This window comes from Chiloscyllium plagiosum, unplaced genomic scaffold (genome assembly GCF_037043375.1).
Source record: "Chiloscyllium plagiosum isolate Xiang-an unplaced genomic scaffold, Cpla_swu_hap1 HiC_scaffold_21, whole genome shotgun sequence".
NCBI lineage: Eukaryota > Metazoa > Chordata > Chondrichthyes > Orectolobiformes > Hemiscylliidae > Chiloscyllium > Chiloscyllium plagiosum.
In genome coordinates this window covers 14,188,534-14,214,935 of record NW_028270159.1, presented here as the reverse complement: position 1 = coordinate 14,214,935, position 26,402 = coordinate 14,188,534, and the positions used below count along the sequence as shown (strand labels likewise).

Here is a 26,402-nt window from a genome sequence, read left to right as displayed (position 1 = left end):
AGGGATTCCATGATTCTATGTATCCATGCCTTAACTGAGATTTGTAATGGTGAATTCCAATTCTAATTCTGCACTGGGAAGGAATCTTTTCCTGGGTTTCCTAGAATTTATCAGTGATTTATATTATCATTAATGACCCCGAGACTTTCCTCTCTATGACAAGGAAATATCTTCTCTAAAAGTTGACTATCACACCCTACTATCTTAAACAAGCTCCAGTCACCCCCTTGTCTTCTCTTATCCTGAGAAACAAAAATCCCCACCTCTTCTGATCAATACATCCCCTCTGTTCTAGTATCATCCTCAAGAAACTGATTTCCCACCTTCTTCAGTGCCTCTGAATCCTCTGCATAACTTGAGGACCAGAACCATGCACAGTACATACAGTGGAACCTAATGAAGATTACGTACAAGATTAGCATAACGTCTACGCTTTTCAATACCATTCCTTTAGAATAAATCCCACCATTTGATTTGCTATTTTTCTTTAAAGAATAAGGTCTACTTAGAGAACTGTTAGTACTCCCTCCATCCCGGTTTCTCCCCCTACTCCATTTAGATTCCTTATTGAAGAAGTATGATCTCCCCATTAAAACAATGACACCTCATGCTTATCTATATTTAAAATCATTTGGCAATTGCACTCCTGTAGCGATCTTCCTCATTCTTAAGTCCACATCCCCACCCTGTTAAGTGTTGTCTGTGAATTTTGAAACTGTACTTCTGATTTCCAAGTGCAAATTATTTCTGTAAATTGTGAACAGTTGTCACAGTACTAATCCTTCTGAAACATCACTTCCCACCTTTGGTATACCTGAATAGCTATTCTCAACTCCGAACTGTTTGCTTTCTATTCTGATGCCAACTTGCTTGCCGTTCTGTCATTTGTCCATATTCCATATGTTGTAGCTAGCTTGTAAAGTCAGGAATATAAATAAACATCACAAGTTATTCTACTCAAGTACATGAAATAGAATTCTGTACTCAGGTACAAAAATATATAATTTTATAAACAAATTGATCTAAATATACCTAATCCTCTAAAACGTCCAGACGTAGAACTAAATTCACTAATGAGGATCTGTGCAATAGATTAACTTAATATTTGAAAGATGGTCCCTAAAATCTTGCAAAACCTTCAAACAAATAGTTTTCATGCATCAAAAACAAAAATCAATCAATCTGTTTTGAAGCCATTAATCGCCGAACGTTCACACTGTTTTTCTCTCTCCAGATGCTGCCAAGCTGGACGGAATTTCTCCAACACATTGCTTTTATTTGAACACAGGTTTGTCTGTGATAAAATGCTAAAGTGGTACGGACTCAAAATATTTTGCAAATCTTGCCTCCCACAATGACTCATTAATCCCCATAAATCTCCAGTTTGCCAACTTTTGGAATTTATTGTCACAACGCAGAGATTGCAGACAAAGTGCCTTTTCAAGAAAGAAAGGGTCATGATGCTCTTGCCCTGAAAATGGTAATATTCACTTGAGGTGTGACCAACCCTCCATGACTATTGTGTGTGCGCAAGAGGCTAGGTAGCATTGGCAGACTATTTAAACATAGTAGGCACAAGAGCTCAAATCAACTGCTCACACCCTTCCACTCAATAATCAACAAACAATATGAGCCAAGGAAGACTATTATTCCATTTCTTCCCTCCATGCTTTTAATGTCAATGAAGTAATATAGTATAGAAGAGACCATTGAGTATGCATCAACCTATTCCAGTACTTATCTGTAACCTTGAGTGTTATAACATTTCAAGTGCTTATCCAAGTAATCTTTAAAGATTGCAACAGGGCATAATTTTAGGGTGAAGGGCAAGGGATTTAGACGGAGTTGAGGAAAACTCTTTCACCCAGAGGGTGGTCGGAATCTGGAATGCGCTGCCTAGGAGGGTAGTAGAGGCAGGGAACCTCACAACTGTTTTGAAAAAAAAGACATGGATGAGCACTTGGAACATCATAACTTTCAAGGCTATGGTTTTGCTAATTTCTACTCTGCTTCCAAGTCATTTATCACTTTCTCCTTTAAAGGGAATCTGGTAACCAATCTAATCAGACCTGATAAAGACATTAAGCAGCCAGAACACAGGAACATGCTCTCAACAGCTTTCAGTTTTGTTGAAACTTTAAAAGATTTTACAGAACAGAATGCAGAATACTGGTCACATAAACAAACACAAGGCTAAACAGGCACTGAAACAGTGACGGAACAACTTCACACCTGCTGTTTGCACTCCAAACAAAACAACCGAGAAAGTGGCATAGGAATGCTGAAAGCAGCTGGTCAAGAGGTGTAGATCACAGAAATATGCTGAAAAGCTGAAATTCCCTGTTCTTCTGCAGCAAGTTGCTTAAGGCAGTTAAATAAACAGACCACAAAAGATAGCAGGATCAATGTCCATTTTGAATTGGTTCATTCATCTCTGCCAAGTAACAATAAGTCAATCATCTGTGGATGATGGCAATTTGGGCAAAGTACAAAACAACACCTTCAGAAGAGGGTTGCCAAAAAAATAAATTAAGCATTGATAACCTGGTTTATGCTTGTCATCTGGACTATAATACCTCAAAACATCAATGTTCATTTTCCCAACACGACATTTACCATAATCCTGATTCAATGCCCTGAACAAAATAAAATACAAGAAGCAAAAGGTTATTTTAAAAATGACTACACATTGTCAATTTTGGATAAAAGACTCCATAGGAGGTACATAATACTGCTTTGTGCTTAAAATGAAAGTACCATAAGTTCTGAACACAAGCGGCCTAAATCTACATTATGTCTTTGCTTTTCAAAGCGAGTAGGTATGTGGGCAGAGCCATGCTGGCACTGAGCAGGTTTAAGTGATGGGGATAGCAATGAGGGTTAGAGAGAGATGATGCTGCAAACATGCACTGGGTCGGACATCTTCTGCAAAGTAACAACACCAGGTTAACATTGGTGGCTTTTGTCCTTTTGGAAAATATGGGGACAGGATGAGAAGGACAAAAACCAAGAAATAACTTATAACTCATAAACCCTCATAAGCATCAAATCCACACTTGATTTTTAAAGAAAAGTTCAGATGGTATTTATCAGGAGGCACCATCCACAAATGAATGCAAGGCGGCGCAGGAGGAGTCCATTCGGCCCATCGCGCCCCTACTAGCACTGTTGGCGAAGCTGACGAAAACCTGATTTTTCTTTCCAAGTATTTATTCGAGTCTCCTTTGCAATTCCCTTCCCCATCCTCAAGACCATTTCCAGTAGAGGCAGAGGCCGGCCTGTGAGAATACCACTCGCTTTTTTTTTAAATTAAAAAAAAGAGACGGTGAAACTTACCCAGAAGGTGGCCTGAGGCCGGACACTACTCACTGGCTCAGCTGCAGCATCCGAGCCCGAGGCAGCGGCCCGGGCACCTCCGGGTCCCCCCCCAGCTCCATCACCCAGACACTCACACACCGTGACAGAGTATCCAGGCGGACACCGATGAGCAACTTTCCCTCAATCCGCGGGATAACGCTGTCTCTCCATCAGGACTCGTCCCCGTTCCCCACCCCTCAGGGCACGCGCGCACTCCACTCAAGTCCCACCCACCGACCGCCTGCATTGGCTGTCTACGGTACCGGCCTCCTCATCCTGGCTATTGGTTGGACAGTACCGCAGCCACTCAGGTCCCGCCTCCCGTTTCTTAATGGCTTCCCTCGCTGCCCGTCTCCTCACTTTGCGTTGTGATTGGACAATACTCCTGCGGACCATCCCGCCCAGGACCAGACCGCTCACCATCATTGGTTAATAGCCCCGCCAGTCTGTCAGTTCTGGGCTTCCATTGGACGTTGGCTTCCGTTGACGCAATCAACACCGCCCCGCATTCGGATTGGATATGAAAACCGTCAAGCACGATTTATAACACGCCCCCATTCTAATTGAGTACTATCGCTGTCCGTCTCCTCACTCCGCGTTTCCATTGGCCATTAAAGCCGCCAATCACCCAACCACTGTTCTGCCTCCCAGTTGTTTCATCATCCCTTCTCCTCCTGGACCAGTTGTTTTGTAGGACGTTGTTGATCTCCTCCAACTCTTCTCATGAGAAAAACATTTATTAAAATTCACCCAGAATATTATGTACACTTCTGTGTACTGCATTATGGCGTCACAGAGTTGTTACCACACGGAAAAAGGCGCTTAAGCTTGTGGTCTCTGTGCCAGTTCATTAAACATCCAAAAATAAACAAAATGCTCAGTGGGTATGGCAGCATCTGTGGAGAGAGAAAGCAAAATTCATGATTCTGAGTGTGAATATGCTGCTACTTTTACAAGGTTATGCTGTCCTTGGTTTTCTTTCAGATAGGTCGTAAAAGCAGTGAGTCCTAAAAGTCTGGCTTGGATGGGTTCTAGGGCCAATTTTATTGGAGCTAACAGATACTGCCTCAGACATAAGGCTTTCAAGTTTTAAAAAACTTGTAAAATAAAAGGGGAGTGGCCAGTTCTCCCAGCTCAGGTTTTCTCTGGTTTGGTTTGGTTAGCAACCACTAGTGTTTTGAGGCTGCTGGTCCAAGAACCAGCCACATGGAAGAGGGTGTTCCATGCTGCCATCTCTCTCTGACATCTTTCCTGTAAGACCCTGTGTTTGATTTTTTCCTTTTGTGCCAAGGATTACTTATGGGGATTGTTGCAGGAATTTAGAACAGCGTAATTAAGCTGGGATGATCTGTTGGACTTTAAGATAGGTTACGTTATTCGGTATTCCGTTCTCTGTTGCTTGTGTTTCATTTGGTAATCTTGTAAATAAATTCTGTTTTGTTTGAAACTAAATAGTTTGACCAGCTGCACCTCTCCTGAAATATCCACTTTACACCTGCTTAAAACAACTAGCAAAATTAGGGTCTGGGCTACTTTCTTGAAATGTTTTGAGGGGGTGTTGAGTTTTTCCAGCAATTTTTGTTTTTGTGCCCCTAATAGAGTTATAGAGATCTTTGTTTTATTTTCATGAAACATCTATTTGTTCTAATCCCATTTTGCAACACTTTGCCCTAGATATGCAGGAACGATGTGAACATGTTGGCGAGAGTGCAGAGTTGATTTGAAAGAGTGGTCCCATGAATGAGAAATGTCAGTTATATGGAGAGATTGAAGAAGTTGAAATTGTTGCCCTTGGAAAGAAAAAAAGGCTAAGAGTGATCTGACCAGGGTTTTCAAAATCATGTGTGCTTGGATAGAGTAGATGGGGAGAAACTGTTCTCAATTGTAAAAGGATGAAGAACTTCCGGTCTCCCTATTGTTGGAAGGATGTTGTGAAACTTGAAAGCGTTCAGAAAAGATTTATAAGCATGTTGCTAGGGCTGGAGGGTTTGAGCCATAAGGAGAGGCTGAATAGGCTGGGGTTATTGCAAAACCAATGTAGTGTACAAAATCCCATGCAAGGACTGCACAAAACACTACATAGGACAAACAGGAAGACAGCTAACGATCCGCATCCATGAACACCAACTAGCCACGAAACGACACGACCAGCTATCCTTAGTAGCCACACACGCAGATGACAAGCAACATGAATTCGACTGGGACAACACTACTATTATAGGACAAGCCAAACAGAGAACAGCCAGGGAATTCCTAGAGGCATGGCACTCATCCACAGATTCAATCGATAAGCACATCGACCTGGACCCAATATACCAACCACTGCATGGGACAGCTGTAACTGACAACCGGAAACGGCAGATTCAAACCACTACAAATGCCGGAGGAAAGATCACAGAAGCGCTTCACAGGAGGCTCCTAAGCACTAAGGATGTCACCTAGACAGGGTACGAAACATCTGCAACACAAATTTCCAGCTCGGCGAACAGAACCACAACAACAAGTGTGCTGCAAAAAGAAACATTTTCACATAGTGAGTGGTTAGGATATGGAAAGCACTACCTGAATGTGTGGAGGAGGAGGCTCATTCTATTAAGACATTCAAGAAGACATTAAATGATTAATTAAATCCAAATAAGGACAAAGCAGGAAATTGACAGTAGGTAATGATGATTATATGAAGAGCCAGAGCAGACGCAGATGGTAAATCTTTTGATGCATAAACTTCTGTGATTCTGCAAAGTTTAGATTGAGATGTGTCAGATGGTCTTAAAAGTAAAGTTGGCCAATTGTGTACAACATAGACATTTTTAAGTCTCTATTGTGGATTGTAATGTAACTTCTAACACTTTCGACATACTTCTGACAGTTATCTCACCTGCTGCATTTAGTCTTATGCCTGTTGGCTGTAATCTCTGCTCCTTCAGCCATGGTAACTGGTCTAAAAGAACAATAACACATTGACCTATTTCCAGTACAAAATCAACTTGGTGTCCATGGATGGAGACAAGCTCTGTCCCTTCTGGATTGGCTAGTATCCATAGAAATGCTTCTTCAATAGAAGTATCCCATCAAATAGTAGGATCTTTTCCAGTAGTGGTGAATGCACTACTGAGTAGATCTCTTTATGTGTGAGATATTGCTGTTTCTACTGTTCTGAAACTGTGCCTTATCCCTGCATCTTCTGAAACTGACCTACTGTTTGCAAATTAGCATTCCTAACTGATAGCTGAACATTGTCTGCATCTGTAAGTCCTGCACCTTGTGGTCCTGCAGTGCTGACATTTCTTTTTGCATAAAGTGTTTGGCTTGTTTCCTAAGAAGGCTTTTCATATGCCTTGTTATATTGTCCTTATCTAATAAGGTGAACAGACTCTGCTGCTGTCTTAAGATATTGTTGATCTTCTCCTTCCTTGATCTATGAGTCTTACTAGTTTCTCATTCCAGCAAAATTTGAATACATTTAGGAAATTTAAATCTTCCTTTGGGCAGTAAGAAATCTGACAAAGTTTCATTAAGAATTTAAACATCAACTCTATCTCTCATTAAATCAACACTTGATATTCATTTAGAAACTAAACTCTGTAAAATCTTTCTCATTCAAGAGTTTCATTTGCTCTTAAATTTAAATAATTTTTTCAATAAACTTTTTTTCAAGAGGGTCTACACTTCTTTGATGTTTTGCCTGTTAATAATATTATTTTGCAATCATATCCATTGGATATAATAGTGTACAGTCTTAATTTAGTTTTGAAACAATATTGTATCTTAAGGATTGATGCCTCATTGAAGTCCAATCTTTTGTTCACTATGATACCTGCCTGCCCATACATTTACTAGAAAGTATTATCTATTTCTTAATTTCAACATACTAATGAATCTTCTAACTAGAAAGGAATTTTAAATCTGTCTCATATCAATGCTGCTTTAAATGTAATGTTCTTCGCTTTTATATTCACCAACGTTGTTTTAAATTGAATGACTGCAGAGCTAGCTAGAATCTGTACTTCAACAATGTTGCAGTATTTCCTTTATTTGCTAAGCCTTCTAACCCTGTTTCTGTAAAACTGTTTTGAATTATTCAATAAAGCTTTCAATTATATTGTTGGTTGCTTTGAAATAATTTACTAATTTCAAGCTTTTTAAAAATCCATCTCTTTGTAATATCGTAACTCTATACTGCTTAGTGGGTTTTCCCACATTTTCAACCATCATTATGATACTTGCTTTTTCTCAGCTATTCCCACTTTCTGGAGCCAAGAGTTTTCCAATTCTTCTTCAGCAAAATGGATGTTTTCCTGCCTTTTACAATCTAAAACAGCAAGTACTTTGTTCTACACACGTTGTTAAGTAAAATTACTTTGGTGTTGTATTTATAAATATTCTTGTTAAAATCATCGTTTAATTCTGGGTCCCAGTCCTTCTAAATCTTTAATTCTCTTGGCTTCACTTCTTCTGCTAACTTGTTTCACTGGATTTCAGTAAATTTGCTCCTTTCCAGCTAAAATAAATTCTGAGACCTTCACAACCTGTGGTGCTGGTAGAAATTACTTTCTGGTCTTTACAGTGTCCCTTGCAGCTGTGCCTCATGAAACCTATTCTTGAAAAATCTCTGTTACGTTACCTTGCCTTATGTCTCTGACCTTTACACCATTTACATTCAGCTGTCCCCTTTCCCTTAGGAATATCTAACTTGAACCCCAGAGTCTTATTCCTTCCTTGTTCCTTACAGAGTCTCTTTTGCAAAATCTCTGTCCTTTCATAAGAATGGCTGACCTTTTCTCTCTTTTCCTTGCCCACTGACTTCTCCCTGAGCTTCTTACCAGCATCTTGCTGACGTTTTTGGCTTTTGAGGGTTCAGCTAGCCTTGTTACTGCTTCCAGGACTGTTGCAGTGTCTTCCTGCAGGTAATTGTTAATTTCTGATTTTTATGAAAAAAATACTTGTTTCTGTTTCTTCTGGAATTTTCTCCCCTTGATGTGGATTGCAGTAAAGAGTTCAAAACCACAACACAAGTGCCATGGTTGAGGTAGTTCACTGCCACTAATCCTCCTTCATCTTTATATTGGTATAATCTGTGTCAGGACCCTGTCTAATTTTGAACAGTTGAGGACAGACCAGTGGCGAGTCTAAACAGAAGAGACACTTAATTTAGTTAACAGGATGGTTTATCGCATGTTAGCAATAACTATACAATTATAATAACTACATTTATAATCTGGCATAATCACTAAGGACTTTCAGGAACAGTACAGAATGCACCAGTTCCTTGCAAAGGCTAGAAAAGACCTTAACCTCTTCCACCAAAACACTGTAACTTCTTCAGATTTATAGGAACTAATGTGGCTTCAACATTTACTCTTTTAGAACCATCACCTTATTTCTTGCCACAAGCTCATTCTAGGACTGTACCTATTGCATTTATGGTCACAAACAGCAATTGATAGCAGGGCTATCAACAGATATTTAAGCAGAAAAACAATGTTACAACTTATTTGTGATAGCTCAGATCTGAATGGACACTTAAGCCCTTCAACTCCACCTTAGTCACTTAATATCCAAATGATTTGAAAAAATTACCTTTCCATTTTTATATAGAGTCATTGAGATGTACAGCACAGAAACAGACCCTTCAGTCCAACTCATCCATGCCGACCAGATATCCCAACCCAATCTAGGCCCACCTGCCAGCACCTGGCCCACATCCCTCCAAACCCTTCCTATTCATATATCTATTCAGATGCCTTTTAAATGTTGCAATTGTGCTAGCCTCCACCACTTCCTCTGGCAGCTCACTCTGCGTGAAAACGTTGCCCTTTAGGGTCTCTTTTATATCTTTCCCCTCTCACCCCAAACCTATGCCCTCTAGTTCTGGACTCCCCCACCCCAGGGAAAAGACCTTGTCTATTTATCCTGTCCATGCCCCTCATGATTTTATAAACCTCTATAAGATCACCCCTCAGCCTCCAACGCTCCAAGGAAAACAGTCCCAGCCTGTTCAGCATCTCCCTATAGCTCAATCCTCCAACCCTGGTCCTATCCTTGTAATTCTTTTCTGAACCCTTTCAAGTTTCACAACATCTTTCCAATAGGAAGGAGACCAGAATTGCATGCAATATATTCCAACAGTGGCCTATCCTGATGAAGGGCTTTTGCCTGAAACGTCGATTTTACTGTTCCTCTGATGCTGCCTGAACTGCTGTGCTCTTCCAGCATCACTAATCCAGAATCTGGTTTCCAGCATCTGCAGTCATTGTTTTTACCAATGTCCTGTACAGCTGCAACATGACCTCCCAACTCCTGTATTCAATAGTCTGACCAATAAAGGAAAGCATACCAAACGCCTTCTTCACTATCCTATCTACTGGCGACTCCACTTTCAAGGACCTATGAACTTGCACTCCAAGGTCTCTTTGTTCAGCAACACTCCCTAGGACCTTATCATTAAGTGTATAAGTCCTGCTAAGATTTGCTTTCCCAAAATGCAGGACCTCGCATTTGTCTAAATTAAACTCCATGTGCCACTTCTCAGCCCATTGGCCCATCTGATCAAGATCTTCTTGTAATCTGAGATAACCTTCTTCGCTGTCCACTACACCTCCAATTTAAATATTATTTATAAACTGGATTTATTATTGTTTTCATGCATTTTCAAAAGTTTTCTAATTAACCTGACCACCAATGCTATCACACACACCCCTCTGGAACAAGTGAGATTTGAATCCAGGCCTTCTGGTCCAGATCAGGGCCAAAACAATTCCTCTGAAAGTACGACCTTCTGTCACTGATGGACAGAAATGAACAGCTGGCCTGTCACATTTGGGGTCCACTGATCCTCTTGTTCCCGATTAGACAACAGCTTCCCACAGGCAAACCAAGCCTTTGCAAGTTGAAATCTGTTTCTTTGTTTTCTCACAATGAAAGTGTATTCATAACCATGTTCAGACAATGAAGCACTTATTAGAGAATACATGAGATGCTCAAAACATTCTTTCAAGGGATAAGAAGGCCAAAGTAATGCGTCTTCAAACTGAACCATGTAGGTTCAACTGTCTATTCATATTTATTCATTAATGAACAGTATACAAAAGAAAAATAACATCATTAAATAATGAATTAATGATTTTTCAATAGGACTGCAAGGTTTTCTCTTACACAGACCTTCAGTAAGAGATGTTGCACATGGAGATGTGAGTTTTGGTTCTTTCATACAGTTTAATGCCTTTACCATATCCATAGATGTAAGATCAGAAGTAGGCCATTCAGCCCTTTATGTCTGCTCCACAAAAGACATTTGGGTAGATACGTGAATAGGAAAGGTTTGAAGGGTTATGGACCAAGAGCAATCAGGTGGGACTAGTTTAGTTTGGCATGGACCGGTTGGAATGAAGGATTGGTTTCCATGCTGTATGACTCTAAAAATCAGTCAAGAAGATCATGGCTGCTTTGACAGTCCTTAATTCTGTTTTCTTGCATTTTCCCCAAAACTCATGATTCCTGTACTGATTAAAAATCTATCCTTGTCAGCCTTCCATATACTTGGCAAACTAGCCTTCCATCCCTCTGCGATAAAAAATTCCTCAGATTCACTTCCTTCCAAGTGAGGAAATTCCTCCTCCAGTGTCCTAAATGTGCGAACCTAATTCTGAGATTATGCCCTTTGGTCCTGCATTCTCCCATAAGGGGAATCAACATCTCAGAATCTATCCTGTCAAGTTCCCCGAAGAAGTTATGGATGTTTCATTCTTCTGTATACCAAAGAGTACAGGCCCAATCTACTCAACCTCTCCTAATAAGACACACGGTCCATATTTGGATCAACCAAGTCAACCTGCTCTACTCTGCCTCTAATGTTAGTATACATTTCCTTAGATAAAGGGACCAAAACTGATCACAGTATTTCAGCTGCATTCTCACTAGTGCCATGGACAGTTTTAACCAAACCTCCCTACTTTTATACTCTACTTCCTATAAAATAAAGGTCAATATTCCATCTGCCTTCCCCATGACCTGCTGAACTTGGATATTAGCTTCTTGAGTCATTGACGAGGACTCTAAAACCCCTCTGCTTTGTAGCTTTCTGCAGTCTTTCTCTATTTAAATAATATTTAGCACCTCTATTCTTCCTGCCAAAGTGCACATTTCCCCACATTTTATTCCATCTGCCAAGTCTTTGCCCACCTGTTTGACATCTCTATATCCCTCTGCAGACTCTTGTGTCATCCTCACCACTTGCTGTCTCCTATTTTGTAGACTTGGCTATAATACATGCACTTTCCTCAACTAAGTCATTAACATATATTGTAAATAACTGGCCCCAGCACTGATCCCTGCAGCACGCCATTTGTTACAGGCTGCTGACCTGAAAATGCCCCCTTTCCCCAACTTCCATTCTCTCAATCTTCTATCCATGCTAACATACTGTCTCGAATACCATGGGCTTGTCTCTTATCAAGTAGCCTAATGTTTCACTGTGGGTAGCACAGTGATCCAGTGGTTAGCATTGCTGCCTCACAGCGCCAGGGACATCGGTTTGATTCCACCCAATGGATTGGCTGTGCTAAATTGCCTGTAGTATCCAGGATGTGCAAGCTAGGAGGATTTCCTTGGGAAATGCAGGATTACAGGGATGAGGTGGGTCTGGGTGGGATGCTCTTCGAAGGGTTGGTGTGGACTCAGTGGGACAAATGGTCTGCTTCCACAATATAGGGATTCTAAGATTATCAAACACCTTCTGAAAATTCAAATAAATTGTACCCACTGCTTCCCCTTTATCAATCCTGCTTGTTACCTCCTCACAGAATTCTAATAAAGTTATCAGGCATGATTTCCCCTTCATGAAGCCATACTGACTCTGCTTAATCATATTATACATTTCTAAATACACTCTTATTACATCCTTTATAATAGACTGTCACATTTTACCAATAACAGGTGTTAAGCAAACTAGTCTATAGTTAACTTGTTTTTGTCTCCTTCCCTTTTTAAATAATGCTGTTACATTTGCCAGTTTTTACATCAGGATTAAATACCACACTGTACATGAACAGTTGTGAAGAAGGGTCACCTGACCCAAAACATGAACTTTGCTTTCTCTCCTCAGATGCTGCCAGACCTGCTGAGTTTCTCCAGCAATTTCTGTTCTAGTTTTGGCACTGTATATTAAAGAATGGTGTTTTATGTAGTGAAGATACTTTAGGGATGGTGTAATCTATCACTGGCAACAAAAAACACAATACATAGGGATGACATCCTAATGAACAATTAATCATATAAAATCAGGGCTGGTGGCACTGTTCAGATCCCAACACTACACAACTCGATTTGCCATAAAAAAAAGTTAACCTATTTCAATCAATAAGTCTTGTCTTAGGGCTTGTTAACAGAATATTCATGATCTTGTCACATCATGATAGAAAAACCCAACCAGGGCAGCATTTTCCAATTGAAAATAAGCCGTTTCAAATAAAGACAGTAATTTATCCTATTGATCTCAGGTACCTGAAATGAAACTATTAGGCTTAACAACTATTGAAATTATGATTTATATTAAGTAGTCATTGATAAATATCATCATTGTAGACTCCATTCATTATACATTCTGTAATGCAGTAAACGTGATCGTTGTATTGAATTCCGGTTGTTGTACACAATATTCATTCCGCTGAGGCGATCCTGAATCATTATTGATTTCTATCTAATTAACTTGGCTCTGTAGTCCTGATATTCGATATTCAAGATTATCCATTGCCTTTTCGGTACTAAATAATTCACCTGGTGCAAGTTTACTTTCAACAACACAACCTGCATGGAGAAGGAGTAAACATCTAGTGAAGAAATGTACATTGTAGTTTGTTTCATGTTGTGCAAATTCAGGTAAGCGACCAAACGAGAATGGAAAAGTTTGCAATCGGACAAAGTCTACCCTGAGTGATATTTGTGTCTGTGTTTCACCTGATTCTTGTTCCCTTTCCCAGGTATTTGATCTGTAAGCAAGCTATAGGATTTCATTCCATGACTCTAACAGGGGAATTGGGCTAACCAAACAATATCTTCCTTCATTTTGAAATTGCACAGTAAAGTTTGGCGCAAGATACCAGACCAACAGATGGAGAGCGGCAAGACCGGATAATCTGTCCATCATTGAGGCTTTATTCATCTGGAAGGTGATGTGATTGAGCTGACCATGCAGGTGAGTGTGTTGCGATATTTTACCAGAAAGTATTGAATCAGGCGCAACATTAAAAGACTGCAAATTGGACAGGTCAGAATGGCTTGCCTCAGAGAGCTGAGGGGGCAGAGGCTTAAGGCTGAGGTCGATTCTTGATTAGTCAGAGAATCAAGGATTACAGGAAAAGGGCAGGAAAGTGGACATGAGGAATTCTGGATCAGCCATGATTCGATTGAACAACTTGAGGGGATGAACAGCCAGCTCCTATTGTTATTTCTTATGGTCTTATAGGACAGTAAACCAACAAAACGTATTACACTATCTTAGCTTGGCAACACCTAAAAATAAGTAAAGTCCAGTAACTGTACATTTTTACAGTTTTAGCTCCATTTCGCCGAGTGAAGATGTTTGAGAATCAGAGAAGCTCCCAGCACTAGAAAGATGTCCATTAGTGATGATGTCAGCTTTACATAGAACATAGAACAGTACAGCACAGCACAGGCACTTCGGCCCTTGATGTTGTGCCGGCCTTTTATCCTTACTCTAAGATAAGACTAACTTACATACCCTTCTTTGTACTATCTTCTAGTGCCTATCCAAGAGTCACTTAAATGTCCCTAATGTATCTGACTCTACTACCACCGCTGGAAGTGCATTCCATGCACCCACCATTTTATGCATAAAGAATGTACCTCTGACATCTCCCTTAAAGTTTCCACCAATCACCTTAAAATTATGCCTTCTTGCATAACCATTTCTGCCCTGGGAAAAAGTCTTTGGCTATCCACTCTATCTATGCCTCTCAACATCTTGTATACCTCTATCAAGTCACCCCTCATCCTTCTTGGCTCCAATAAGAAAAGCCTAGCTCCCTCACCCTTTCTTCATGAGACATGCCTTCCAATCCAGGCAGCATCCTGGTAAATCTCCTCCGCTCCCTCTCTAAAGCTTCCAAATCCTTCTGAAAGTGAGGTGACCAGAAATGAACACAATATTCCAGTGTGGTCTAACCAGGGTTTCATAGAGCTGCAGCATAACCTCGCAGTTCTTAAACTCAACTACCCCGTTAATGAAAGCCAACACAACATATGTCTTCTTAACAACCCTATCAACTTGGGTGGCAACTTTGAGGGATCTATGGACATGGACCCCAAGATCCCTCTATTCCTCCATACTGCCAAGCATCCTGCCTTTAACCCTGTATTCCGTATTCAAATTCGACCTTCCAATGTCAATCACTTCACACTTTTCCAGGTTGAACTCCCTCTGCCACTTATCAGCACAGTTCTGCATCTTGTCAATGTCCCGTTGCAACTTACAACAACCCTCCACACTATCCACAACTCCACCAACCTTAATGTCATCGGCAAACTTACTAACCCATAAAAATTTATAAAAATCACAAAGAGCAGAGGTCCCAAAACTGATCCCTACGACTCAGCACTTCAGGCTAATCTAGCCATTGCAACACAAAAATATATTTAGGGAATTGCCTCCAAAGGGCATGACATGGTGGTGTGAAATGATAAATATCTCTTATTTTCCTCCCTCCCCAAATGTATAAATATTTTGAAGACAGTTTTTTCATGCATTTGAGATGGTTTCTTAGAACAACATGTTTTGGAACCAACCAGCGAGCAGGTTATATTGGACTCACTATTGTGTAATGAGACAGGATTAATTAGTGGTCTCAGAGATAAGGCACCCCAATACAGCAGCAACAATAATATGATTGAATTTGATTGAAAAGGAGAAGATTGGGTCTAATGCTAATATTTTAAATCTAAATAAGGGCAACCATGTGGGCATGCAAGCTGAGCTAGCTAAAATGAACTGGTATGCTAGGTTAGGGTTAGAGGAACAGTGGCAGATATTTAAAGGGATATTTCTGAACACTGTAAATAACTATATTCAACTATAAAGAAGGCTGCTAATGGGAGGCTGCAATCCCTGGTTAACTAAAGAAATTAAAGAAAACATTTCAATCTGTATACATACTGCTTAAGCCAACCGAGCACTAAACTATGGAGGATGAGTTTCAGGTTTATGTCAGGCATGGTGAACTCTGATGAGGAGCTGTCTAGAGGACAGGTTATTTAACATCTCATGTTATGTTATGAAAAAGGGATAATTAATAATCTTGTTATAACAAAATATTTAGGGATGTGTGACACCAATATGAGAGAATTTTGCATTACTTTTGAAAGCAAGGTTGTTCAATCTGAAGCAAGGGTGTTACATTTGAATAAGGGAAACTGTGAGGTCATGTGGTAGAAAGTGTCTGGGATGGACTGAGAAAATACACTAAAAGGTGTGGCTATTCACAGACAGTAGACCTTTAAAGAACTACTACATAGCTTACAGCAAATGTGTATTGTTTTGAGATGCAAAAACTCAAGAAAGGTCTGTCAACCATGTCTGACAATGAAAGTTCAGGATTGTACGAGATTATCAGAAAAGGCTGATAAATTTGCCAGAAGTAGTAATAAATCTGAGGATTTGAAAGTTTTTAGAGTGCAGAACAAAAAGGACCAATAAACTGATAAGGAAAAAGAGAAAAGAATACAAATGCAATCTAGTAAAAAAAATGAAAGCGGACTGTGGAAACTTGTTAAGGCACAGAAAAAGGAAATGTTTGACTAAGACAAATATGGATGTATTGCAGGTAAAGTCTGGAGAATTTATATGGGAATTAGAGCAGTAGCAGAGTAGGTGAATGATTGCTTTGTATCTGTTTTCACTGAGGATGATATGAGAGATGTCCCAGAATTAGAGATCCAAGTGACTATAGAGAATGATGTCTTGAAGGGAGTAAGTATTACAGCAATAAGAAGGTTGTACTGGCAAAATTAGGGAGGAAATGACCTAATGTTATTATCACTAGACTATTAATCCAGAAACCCAGACAACTCAGGTTCAAATCTCACAATAGCCGATGGGGGAATTTGGATTCAATTAAAATCTAAAATTAAAATCTAATGATGACCATGAAACCATTGTCAATTGTCAGTAAAACTCATGTAGTTACCTGAAAGGAAATCTTCCATCCTTACTTAGTCTGGCCTACATGTGACTCCAGACCCACATTGACTCTTAACTGCTCTCTGGGCAATTAGGGATGACAATAAATGCTGGTCGAGCTAGTGACACTCACATCTAATGAGTAAAAACAATTAATGAAGCTGAAAGTTAATATGTCCCCAGGACTTGATCAGTTCCATCCCCGAGTGCCGAAGGAGGTGGCTGTAGAGATAATGAATGTATTGGTGATTACCTACCAGAATTCTAAATATTGTGGAATGATCCTATGGATCAGAAGTTTGCAAAAGTCATCCTATTATTTAAGAAATGAGTGAGAGAGAAAGTAGAAAACTACAAACCTGTCAATAATGGGAAAAATGGTACAATTGATTATAAAGTATGTGATAAATGGACACTTGGATAGCAATGATCTGATTGGGCATAGTCAGCATGAATTTACAACTGGGAAAGTGTATTTGATGAATGCATTGGAGTTTTATTGAAGATTTTACTAATAAAATTGCTAAAGGGGAGTTGATGGATGAGGTATTCTGGGATTTCCAGAAGATTTTTTAATAATGTTCACCACTGGAGGTTATTTAGAAGCCATAAAGCTCTTAGGATGGGAGGTCTTGTACTAGCTTAGGTGAAGGATTGGCTAACAGGCAGAAAACAGAGTGGGAATAAAACTGGGTAATTTTTATGTTGGCTGGCTATGACTAATGGGTTTCAACAAGAATCAGTCCTCGGGCACTATTGCACAAAATATTATATCAATGATTTGGAAGTGGGGCCAAATAGTTGCAACTTTGCAGACAATATAAAGTTGAACAGGAATGCGTATTGTGAGGAAGATGTAAATTGACTTCAGAAAGGCTTGGACAGGCTTGGTATTTGGGAAAGAACATGGCAGATTAAATTTGATGTGGAAAGATGTGAAATCATCCACTTTGGTTGGAGAAACAGATGTGTGGACTATTTGTTAATTGATAAGAGGTTGGAAAATGTAGATGTACAAATGGACATTGGTGTCTTTGTTGCTAAGTTACTGAAGGCTAACATGTAGCAATTTGCAGTAAGCTATTGGGAGGCTAAAGGAATGTTAGCTTTTATCATTATACGATTTGAATACAGGAGTAATGAAGTCTTGCTTCGATTGTATAGACAGGCAGGAGACTGGAAGAACACAGCAAGCCAGGCAGCATCAGGAGGGTCCTAAAGAAGGGTTACACCTGTAACATCAGCTTCTCCACCTCCTGATTTGGATTCCAGCATCTGCAGTTTTTAAAAAAATCTCTAACCTCAATTGTATGGAAGCTTGGATAGACCACACCCAGAGTATTGAGAGCAATTTTGGGTTCTTTGCATCAGGAATAATGTTATTACCATAGAGGAAGTGCAATGAAGGTTCACAAGACTTGTTCCCAGATGGCAGGGAGAGCTTGAGCAAACTAGACCTGTTTTCTCTGGAGTTTTGAAGAATGAGTGATCTCATTGAACCCTATATAATACTTAAGGGATAGACAGGGTAAGTGCAGGTGTGATCCTTCCTCTGGCTAGGGAGTCTAGAACAAATGATAATAATTTAAAAATAAATTGGAAACCATTTATCAAGATAACGAGAATATTTTTTTACATTGAGGGTTGTGAATCTTTGTAATTCTCTACCCCAGAGGGACAAAAGTGAAAGCTATTTACTTTTAAAGTAGAGATTGATAAATATTAGGTTATCAGTGGCGTACAGTGCTATGAAGATCGAGTGGGTAAAAGGCATTGATATGCTTTATTATTAATGACTGTATTAAATGGCAGAATAGGCCTAATGGGCCTTCTGTTGTTCATATGTTCTGATAAATATTAAACTTAAGGAAAAAATATAACTGTGCTGAGATGAATTGCAGTCAAATGATTGGTTAGAATATAAAGAGCAACACAGGATAACTAGAAGGTTATTTAGGTGGTAGAAGTTGGAGTATTAGAGGAAGTTAACTAGGAATATTAAAAACAAATAGCAAGAGTTTGTACAGGCACTCAAAAGGAAAAGTGTAAATAAAGTGAGTGTCTGTTCGCCAGGGAGTGAGAGTGAATTAATAGTAAATAACAAAGAAATGGTGGAATGAAATGAAAAAAATGTTTTGCTTTTGTCTTCACTATGAGGAATACTTAATGATACTTTAATGTTAGGGTTCTGGTGAGTGTTGCTGAACAGAGACTTTGGAGTGCAGGTTCATAGTTCCTTGAAAGTAGGGTCGCAGGTAGACAGGGGAGTGAAGAAGACGATAGTGAGGACTGCAGATGCTGGAGATCAGAGTCAAGATTAGAGTGGTGCTGGAAAAGCACAGCAGGTCGGGCAGCATCCGAGGAGCAGGAAAATCAATGTTTCAGGCAAAAGCTGTTCATCAGGAATTTCATCAGGGGAGTGAAGAAGGCATTTGGCACGCTTGCCTTTATTGATCAGTGGGATTATAGGAATTAGGATGTCATGTTGCCATTGGACAGGACATTGATTAAGACACTTTGGAATATTTAATTCAGTTCTGGTCTCCCTGCTATAGGAAAGATGTTGTTAAACTTGAAAAGGGTCAGAAAGGATTTACAAGGATGTTGCCAGGGTTGGAGGGTTTGAGCTACAGGGAGAGGCTGAATAGACTGGGGCACCAGATGCTGAGGGATGACTTTATAGAGGTTTATAAAATCATGAGGGGCATGGATAGGGTAAATAGCAGGGTAGGAGAGTCCAAACTAGAGGGCATAGGTTTAAGATGAGAGGGGAAAGATTTAAAAGGGATCTAAGGGGCAACTTTTGCATGCAAAGAATGGTGTGTGTATGGAATGAGCTGCCAGAAGAAGTGGTGGAGGCTGGTACAATTGCAGCATTTAAAAGGCATCTGGATGGGAATATGAAGAGGAAGGATTTAGAGGAATATGGGTCAAATGCTGGCAAATGGGACTATATTAATTTAGGATATCTGGTCAGTGTGGACTGAAGGGTTTGTTTCTGTGCTGTCTGACTCTATGGCTCTATAGCAAAAACATTCCAGTAGTATCTGTAAATTAGGAGGTAGCAGGGAGGGAGTAACATCATGATATTACAATCAGAAGGGAAGTGATACTAAGCAAAGCATTGGAGCTGGGGCTGGAAAGTCTCTGGGTCCAGTATGTTGCAAGGAAGACTTCAAGAAGTTGTAGACCAATATGGTTGGATAGGGGAAAAGTCTGGCAGATAGTGTGCAATGTGAGAAAATGTGAAGTTGTTTACTTTGGCAGGAAGACTAAAAGAGCAAACTGTTACTTATACAGAGAACCCCGGCAAAATTCCGAGTCTGGAGAGATTTAGATTTTCTAGTGCATGAGTCATAAAATGTTAGCATGCCGGTATAGCATATAATCAAGAAGGTTAATGGGATGCTGTTCTTTTCTACAAGAGGAATTTAATATAAAATAAGGGTGCAAGACAATGGTTTTACTGGGTATTAGTGTGATCACATCTTGAATAATGTGTGCAGTCTTTGTCTCTTCACTGAAGGAAGATTATAAATATGTTGGATGTGTTTCAGGGAAGGTTTACCGATTGATATCTGGAATGAGCAGGTTGTCTTATAAGGAAAAGTTGGACAGATTGGGCTTGTTAGAAAGGTGAGGGGTGGCACGATTGAAGTGTATATAATCCTAAATGGTCTTGACAAGGTGGATGTGGAAAGGATGTTTCCTCTTGTGGGTCAGTCAGAACAAGGGGGCACTGCACTAAAATTAGGAGTCACTCTTTCAGGACCGAGATGAAGAGAAATATTTCTCTCAGATGGATGTGTGACTTTGGAACCATCTGCCTCAGAAGGAAGTGGATGCAGAGTTTTAAGGAAGCTGTGAATACATTCTTGATAGGCAGCAGAATCAAAGAGAAATAGATTGGAAAGTGGAATTTGAAAACAAACATGGACCATGGTCTTACTGAATGGCAGAGCAAGGCCCAGGGACTGAATGGTCTATTTGTGCTCCTATTGTCTAGGTCATGCACATATTTCTTTGGTGGGGTGGTTCCTTCTTCTAAGAGTAACTAGTAAATCTTAGCAGAGCATTGTGACTTTGTATGTGTGCAATTTTCTAAGTGGTGCTCTCTGCCTTCATTCATGTACCACTTTTGACAATAATAACATATTGAGCAATTTCTTAAAGCAGTGTCATCTACAGTGAAAGCAAATTGGTGTTTGTTCTTTCATTGTCTGGAAAGGTGATATAATAATTGGTACATTTGACATAGTAATAAATTTTGAAAATTGAAATAATATTCCATATGAATACAGGATCCATTTAGTCTTACATTTTCTCTTGCATTAATAAGGGAACTGGAGGATGGGGAGCTGCTCAGACAAAGCAAGAGAGATTGGCTGGTATGAGTGGGAGGTACTCTTCATAAATGGGGACATTAAAGATCCATTAAATTGCCCATTGTTGATGGCATTGAACTAGAAAATAAAGTTTGAAAATCCTATAGCTTTTGAAAGGATACCCTCATTCCTGAGAAAATGTAAAGAAGAAAGGTGAAGATTGAAGCTGTTTAAGAGAAATTATACATAAATTAGGATTTAGAGAAGAAGAAGTGATCCTGTTTAACCCGGGGGACTTAACAGGGTGGATGCTGAAAAGCTGGAAATGTGTTGCTGGAAAAGCGCAGCAGGTCAGGCAGCATCCAGGGAACAGGAGAATCGACGTTTCGGGCATAAGCCCTTCTTCAGGAAAGGATGCTGAAAAGGTGACTCCCCTTGTGGGAGAGACTGGAACTAAGAGTTCCTCAGATTAAAAAGAGGGGTTCTCCCAGTTAAGGTAGAAGATCATGAAAAATCAGCTTTGCAGAGTAAAACTCACCATGTTGACTTTTACACATGTATGAGGAGAAGGTGAGGTTTGCAGATGCTGGAGGTCAGAGTCGCGAGTGTGGTGCTGGAAAAGCACAGTCGGTCAGGCAGCATCTGAGGAGCAGGAGAATCGACATTTCAGGCATAAGCCTTTCACCAGGAAAACAAATCAGAAATACAGATGTATATTTGGTATTTATTATTAGTCAGGGTTATCTATAATTGTTTTAACCTTTAATGCACAATATTAGCAGGAATAAGCACCCAATGGGTGCATAAATGGATGACAAATATTTTGTTGATGAGAAATGAGATTGAGTGACAATAAGCAGTATTTATTAAGAATATTACAAATGGAGTGGGTTTGTTCAGCCTGATGTTCTTTCTCTTGTTTTGTTTTTCTTCAACCAGCTTTTATTCTGTAGGCTTCGTACTCATCAGTGGTGCTTCCTTCTCTTCAATGTGGCTCTGTTCCATGCCTTGCTCTTTGGGGCTGACATTGTGGAAGAGTACCTGCTACAGTCCTCTCCAAACACCCATACAGATGTCCAAACTCTGGACATCCGGGAGAGAGCGAGGAAACTGGACATGGGCCAGGTCAAGGGAAATGCCTCCAGGTATTTTCGCATCAGCAACACAGATGCTTGCAGTCACAGCAACCTCTTTCTCCTGGCTTTTGTTTCCAGCAACGCAGGAAACATGACACGGCGGGAGGTCATCAGGAAGACTTGGGCTAATGTGAGTCAAGTGCAAGGTTATGGTTTGTTAACATTGTTTGCAATTGGAATCCCTCAAACTCAGGCAACCCAAGAGGAGATCAACAAAGAGTATGCAGACCACAGGGACATCATCCAAGGCACTTTCCCAGACTCGGCCAACAACGCTGTCCTTAAAACCATTATGATCATGCGCTGGGCTGTGACATTTTGCCCTAAAGCTCTGTTCATTCTGAAATCTGATGAAGAGACCTTTGTCAATTACAGAAGCTTGGTGGAATACCTGCTCAGTTTGAAGAGACATGCGGAGGATCTCTACATTGGGAGAGTCAACCACCAGGTAATGCCCATTCGAGACCCTCTGAACAAACATCACGTGTCCATCAGCCTGTATTCGGGCAAGTATTACCCCGACTACTGCAGCTCGACGGCCTACGTCATCTCGCAGGATGTCGCCCGTAAGGTTTTTGTCGCTTCTGTGGCGATGGAGACCTCGATGCCTGAAGACATTTATGTCGGAATTTGCGCCAGGAAAGCTGGCGTGGTGCCCATCCACAGCTCCAGGTTTTCTGGGGAGAAGCACATTCGCTTCAATCGCTGCTGCTACAAGTTCATCTTTAGCTCTTTTGGGATGAAAAGCGAGGAGCTGGATGAGGCCTGGGAGGAGATTAATGACAGTAGACCATGTACTATGTTAGAAATGTATTATGGACTCATCAAGTGCAAGGCATTAACCTATCTGGACAAGCTCACGTCACATGACAGCACGGAGTCAGAGGAGTCAGTCCCTCCAAAACACTAACTATTACATGATCAGCAGGGGCGGCATGGTGGCTCAGTGGTTAGCACTGCTACCTCACAGCGCCGGGAGGTTCAATTCCCGCCTTGGGCAACTGTCTGTGTGACGTTTGCACATTCTCTCTGTGTCTGCGTGGGTTTCCCCCGGGTGCTCTGGTTTCCTCCCACAATCCAAAGATGTGCAGGTCAGGTGAATTGGCCATGCTAAATTGACCGTAGTGATAGGTAGGGGAATTAGGGGTAAATGTAGGGGAATAGGTCTGGGTGGGTTGCTTTTCGGAGGGTCGGTGTGGACTTGTTAGGCCGCTGGGCCTGTTTCCACACTGTAGGAAATGTAATGTAAAAGAGCAAACCCCACAACCGTAATTCGAGATACAGCACTCATCTCTGAGTTGAATGGTCATGGGTTCAAGTCCTACTCTGCAGAAACATTTTATTACCCAACACCTATGGGACCAGGAGAGTATCAGCTGATCAAATATTCTGCATAATCAAGAGCTGTACATAACCACAGTAAATCCTGTCCAAGTGAAGCTTCAGAACATCAATATCCCTCAAAGAATCATTGTAAAAGCATCAACAATCCTCCTAAAATCAATGTAAAAACACACAGGAATAGAAATGTAATGCAGGGGTTATACACATCATTGTTATACTTTATTTACAGCATAAATACTCAGATACCATGGTAGATCACAGTACTTGAGGTACATAATTTTTGCTGATTTAGCGGGAGCGCTGGTTGATGAGGTGACGGTTAAAACCAAGTTTGCTATCTAACTGAGGCTGAAGCTGTCAGTGCAGTACTGAGGGAGTGCCCTGCTGTCAGAGGTGCTGCCTTTCAAGTCAGCTGTTAAATGCTGACCTGTCCACCCTCTCAGGTAGGCCTCAAAAGATTCCCCCACACTATTACAAAGAGCGGGGAGGTTCCACAAGTCACATTGGAAACTGATGATCTGCTCATTATCATATTGCTGTTTGTGGGAGCTTGCTGTGTGCAAATTGGTTTCCACAGGTAGGATCCTCCCATTTGAACCATCAAGTCTGCACGGACCCTCTAAAGAGCACCCCAGCCAGACCCCAACCATGGCTAACCCACAGACCCCTGAACACTATGGACAATCTAGCATGTCCAGTCCACGTAACTTGCACAGGTCTAGACTGTGGGAAGAAACCAGAACACCCCAGAGGAAACCCACACAGATATATGGAGAATGTGCAAATTCCATGCAAGCTGAAATCGTACCTAGGTCCCTGGCACTGTGAGGCAGCAATGCTAACCACTGAGCCACCATGCTGTGCTGACAAGACTTCCGAAGAATTCATTATTGGCTCTAAGATGATTTAGATTGTTCTTTGGTCATGAAAGGTACTACGTAATGCATGCTTTTTTTTCTCTCTCTCTCTCTTTGTCTCTCTGCCTCCATTTGTAAACTCGCCCGTCTATTTTGAAAATATAATCTCACTTGAAAATTAGGTTTCTTTGTGAAACCTTTCTGTCTGTCCCTGTTTATCTACAGGTCTTACTTTCCATGAGTAAAGAATACGATGTGAGATCCACCAGCCTCACAGGCCTCAGTTGGTGCAACTCTAGAGACAAGCACTAAACTAAGACATGTACAACAGTGGCCCCAGAATGGGTCTCTTGCCTCCAATGGGGGAGAACCTGACCTCAGATCATTTGCCTCACTCTGTAGAGCAGCTAACCTGAGCAGGTCAATGGAATGAGCGTCTCACATTAATCAAGATTATCGAAGCTGACATTGCAGTAATGGTCCCAGCGAAGTCCCTCCTGTAAGCAGACATAATCTCTATCAAGAGTACTTTCTTTCTAGTTTCCAGTTGAGACATTGAACTGAGGCATTGTATGCTCTCTCTCTTTCTCTCTCATGGATGTAAAATAACCCAAGGCAGGATTTTTGGAGAAAACAAGGGACTTTGCCCTAGTTTCCTGACAATTATCTGTCTTTCAATCAACATCAGGCAATCAGATTTTTCACTTCCAGTTAGATTTCTGTTTGTTGCTGAGTGCAAATTGCCTACTGTGCTTCCTGTATTACAACCATGAATTCATTTAAAAAGTGCTCCACTAAACAGTAATACACTTGTGATGTCCAGTCCTTTGAAAGATCCTTTTTAAATGTAGATCTTTCTTTGTTTGTTGTTTTCTCAATGGATGTTGCATTGCTGAAACCATAAGGAATTTCCAGCAAATGCACAATGTCCACATGGCTTTGGTTTAATCTTCTGAAAATTGAAAACAATCTCAGTCAAATATACAATTAAGATACTTTTGTTGTTGTATTGCAGAACTCCCATTCTTAGGATAGGTTATCATTAATCTTCAAACAAAATGTAATATTTGAGGCTCTCTCATTGAATATTGGTGATATTGTATATAATGTTTGCAGTTATGTTGTAAACTATTTTAATTCTTAATTTAAGGGCTGTCCATTGACTGTGTTTAAAGAGTGCAGAGAATAATATTTTGCTAAGGAATCATTTATAAATATTAAGTTTGACATAAGTGTGCAAATAGCACACATGAGATGTCCAAACGAAGCTTTGAATGTGCAAGTCCTTAGCAGAAGCAACAGTACAGGTGTTCCAACTCAATAAGGGTGAAAACGTTAACTCAGTTTCCCTTGTCTGATCACTGCCCTGTGATCTTGCTGGAACTATATTTGTTTGCATGCTTATTTCCTTGCACAAGGACAGTTTCACAAAGTCAGTTTCACCTCCTGCAAGATGAAAGCAGCATGTTGATCCCATCATTAAGTAGATCACTTCAGTAGATAACCTGTACTTGAAAAGTCACACATCACTAACATCTGGAGAGATGGTTAGAGGAGAAAACAAAGAGGAAAAATGATCAATTTTCAACATTTTTAAATAATGAAGTGAAAACAAATAAACACTTTTCATTCTTGTCAAAGCAATGATACAGTATTTTGAGCTGTCAGGGAATTTGAAATGGTTAGCAACCTTTCTTGTTCAGAAGATTTGTAGCCCTCATAACAGCCTTTGCTTTCTCATGCGTTTATCCTTATAATGGTTTAGAATTACAACATTTTAAACTTTGTGTTTGTTTGGTAAATCTGTGTCTTGGCATCTGTATTGAAGTTTCTGGGTGTGTTTTAACATTTATCTATGTCACCTGACAAGTAACAGATAAAATGTAAGAACATGAGATTGCAATCTGAAGCTGAATGAAAGTGTTGCTGTGAATCCTGAATTTAAATTACAATAAAATGTGTTATTTTACATGACCATTTTTATCAAAACATTTATTAGATGTGGAAGAATGATCAAAGGGTGTAAAGAGAAGAGCTTCATGACTCACCCAGTGATATCTGGGTACCTGGTACAGTCAGTAAAATGTGAAATAAAAAGAAATTTGAAACAAAAAATTGTGTGTTGTTAATAAACCCATACATTGTTGACAGGATTTCTAAATGTTAGCCTGTGTAACATGTATCACAAAGA

At 40.2% G+C, this 26,402-nt stretch overlaps 2 protein-coding genes across 5 annotated transcripts in view; one reads left to right on the top strand and one right to left on the bottom strand.

The window, feature by feature from the left end:
* Positions 1–3,536, bottom strand: part of LOC122564929 (kelch-like protein 20) — a 45,956-nt gene extending 42,420 nt beyond the window's left edge. Inside the window, exon 1 of the mRNA XM_043720424.2 lies at positions 3,337–3,536. The gene's annotated coding sequence lies outside the window, so the exon portion shown is untranslated. The remainder of the gene's footprint in view (positions 1–3,336) is intronic.
* b3galt9 (beta-1,3-galactosyltransferase 9) lies at positions 1,235–26,318 on the top strand. Of its 4 annotated transcripts, none has more exons than XM_087998295.1 (3): positions 1,235–1,288; positions 13,435–13,549; positions 21,814–26,318. In XM_087998295.1, the coding sequence occupies exons 2-3, from the start codon at positions 13,544–13,546 to the stop codon at positions 22,918–22,920; spliced, it is 1,113 nt and encodes a 370-aa protein (XP_087854421.1). In that variant the 5' UTR covers positions 1,235–1,288; positions 13,435–13,543; the 3' UTR covers positions 22,921–26,318. The 4 variants fall into 4 exon arrangements, with proteins under 4 accessions (XP_087854421.1, XP_087854417.1, XP_087854418.1 ...); XM_087998291.1 differs by lacking the exon at positions 1,235–1,288 and adding an exon at positions 13,168–13,233 and having other exon boundaries at positions 13,335–13,549; XM_087998292.1 differs by lacking the exon at positions 1,235–1,288 and adding an exon at positions 13,177–13,233.
* The last annotated feature ends 84 nt before the right edge of the window (positions 26,319–26,402 follow it).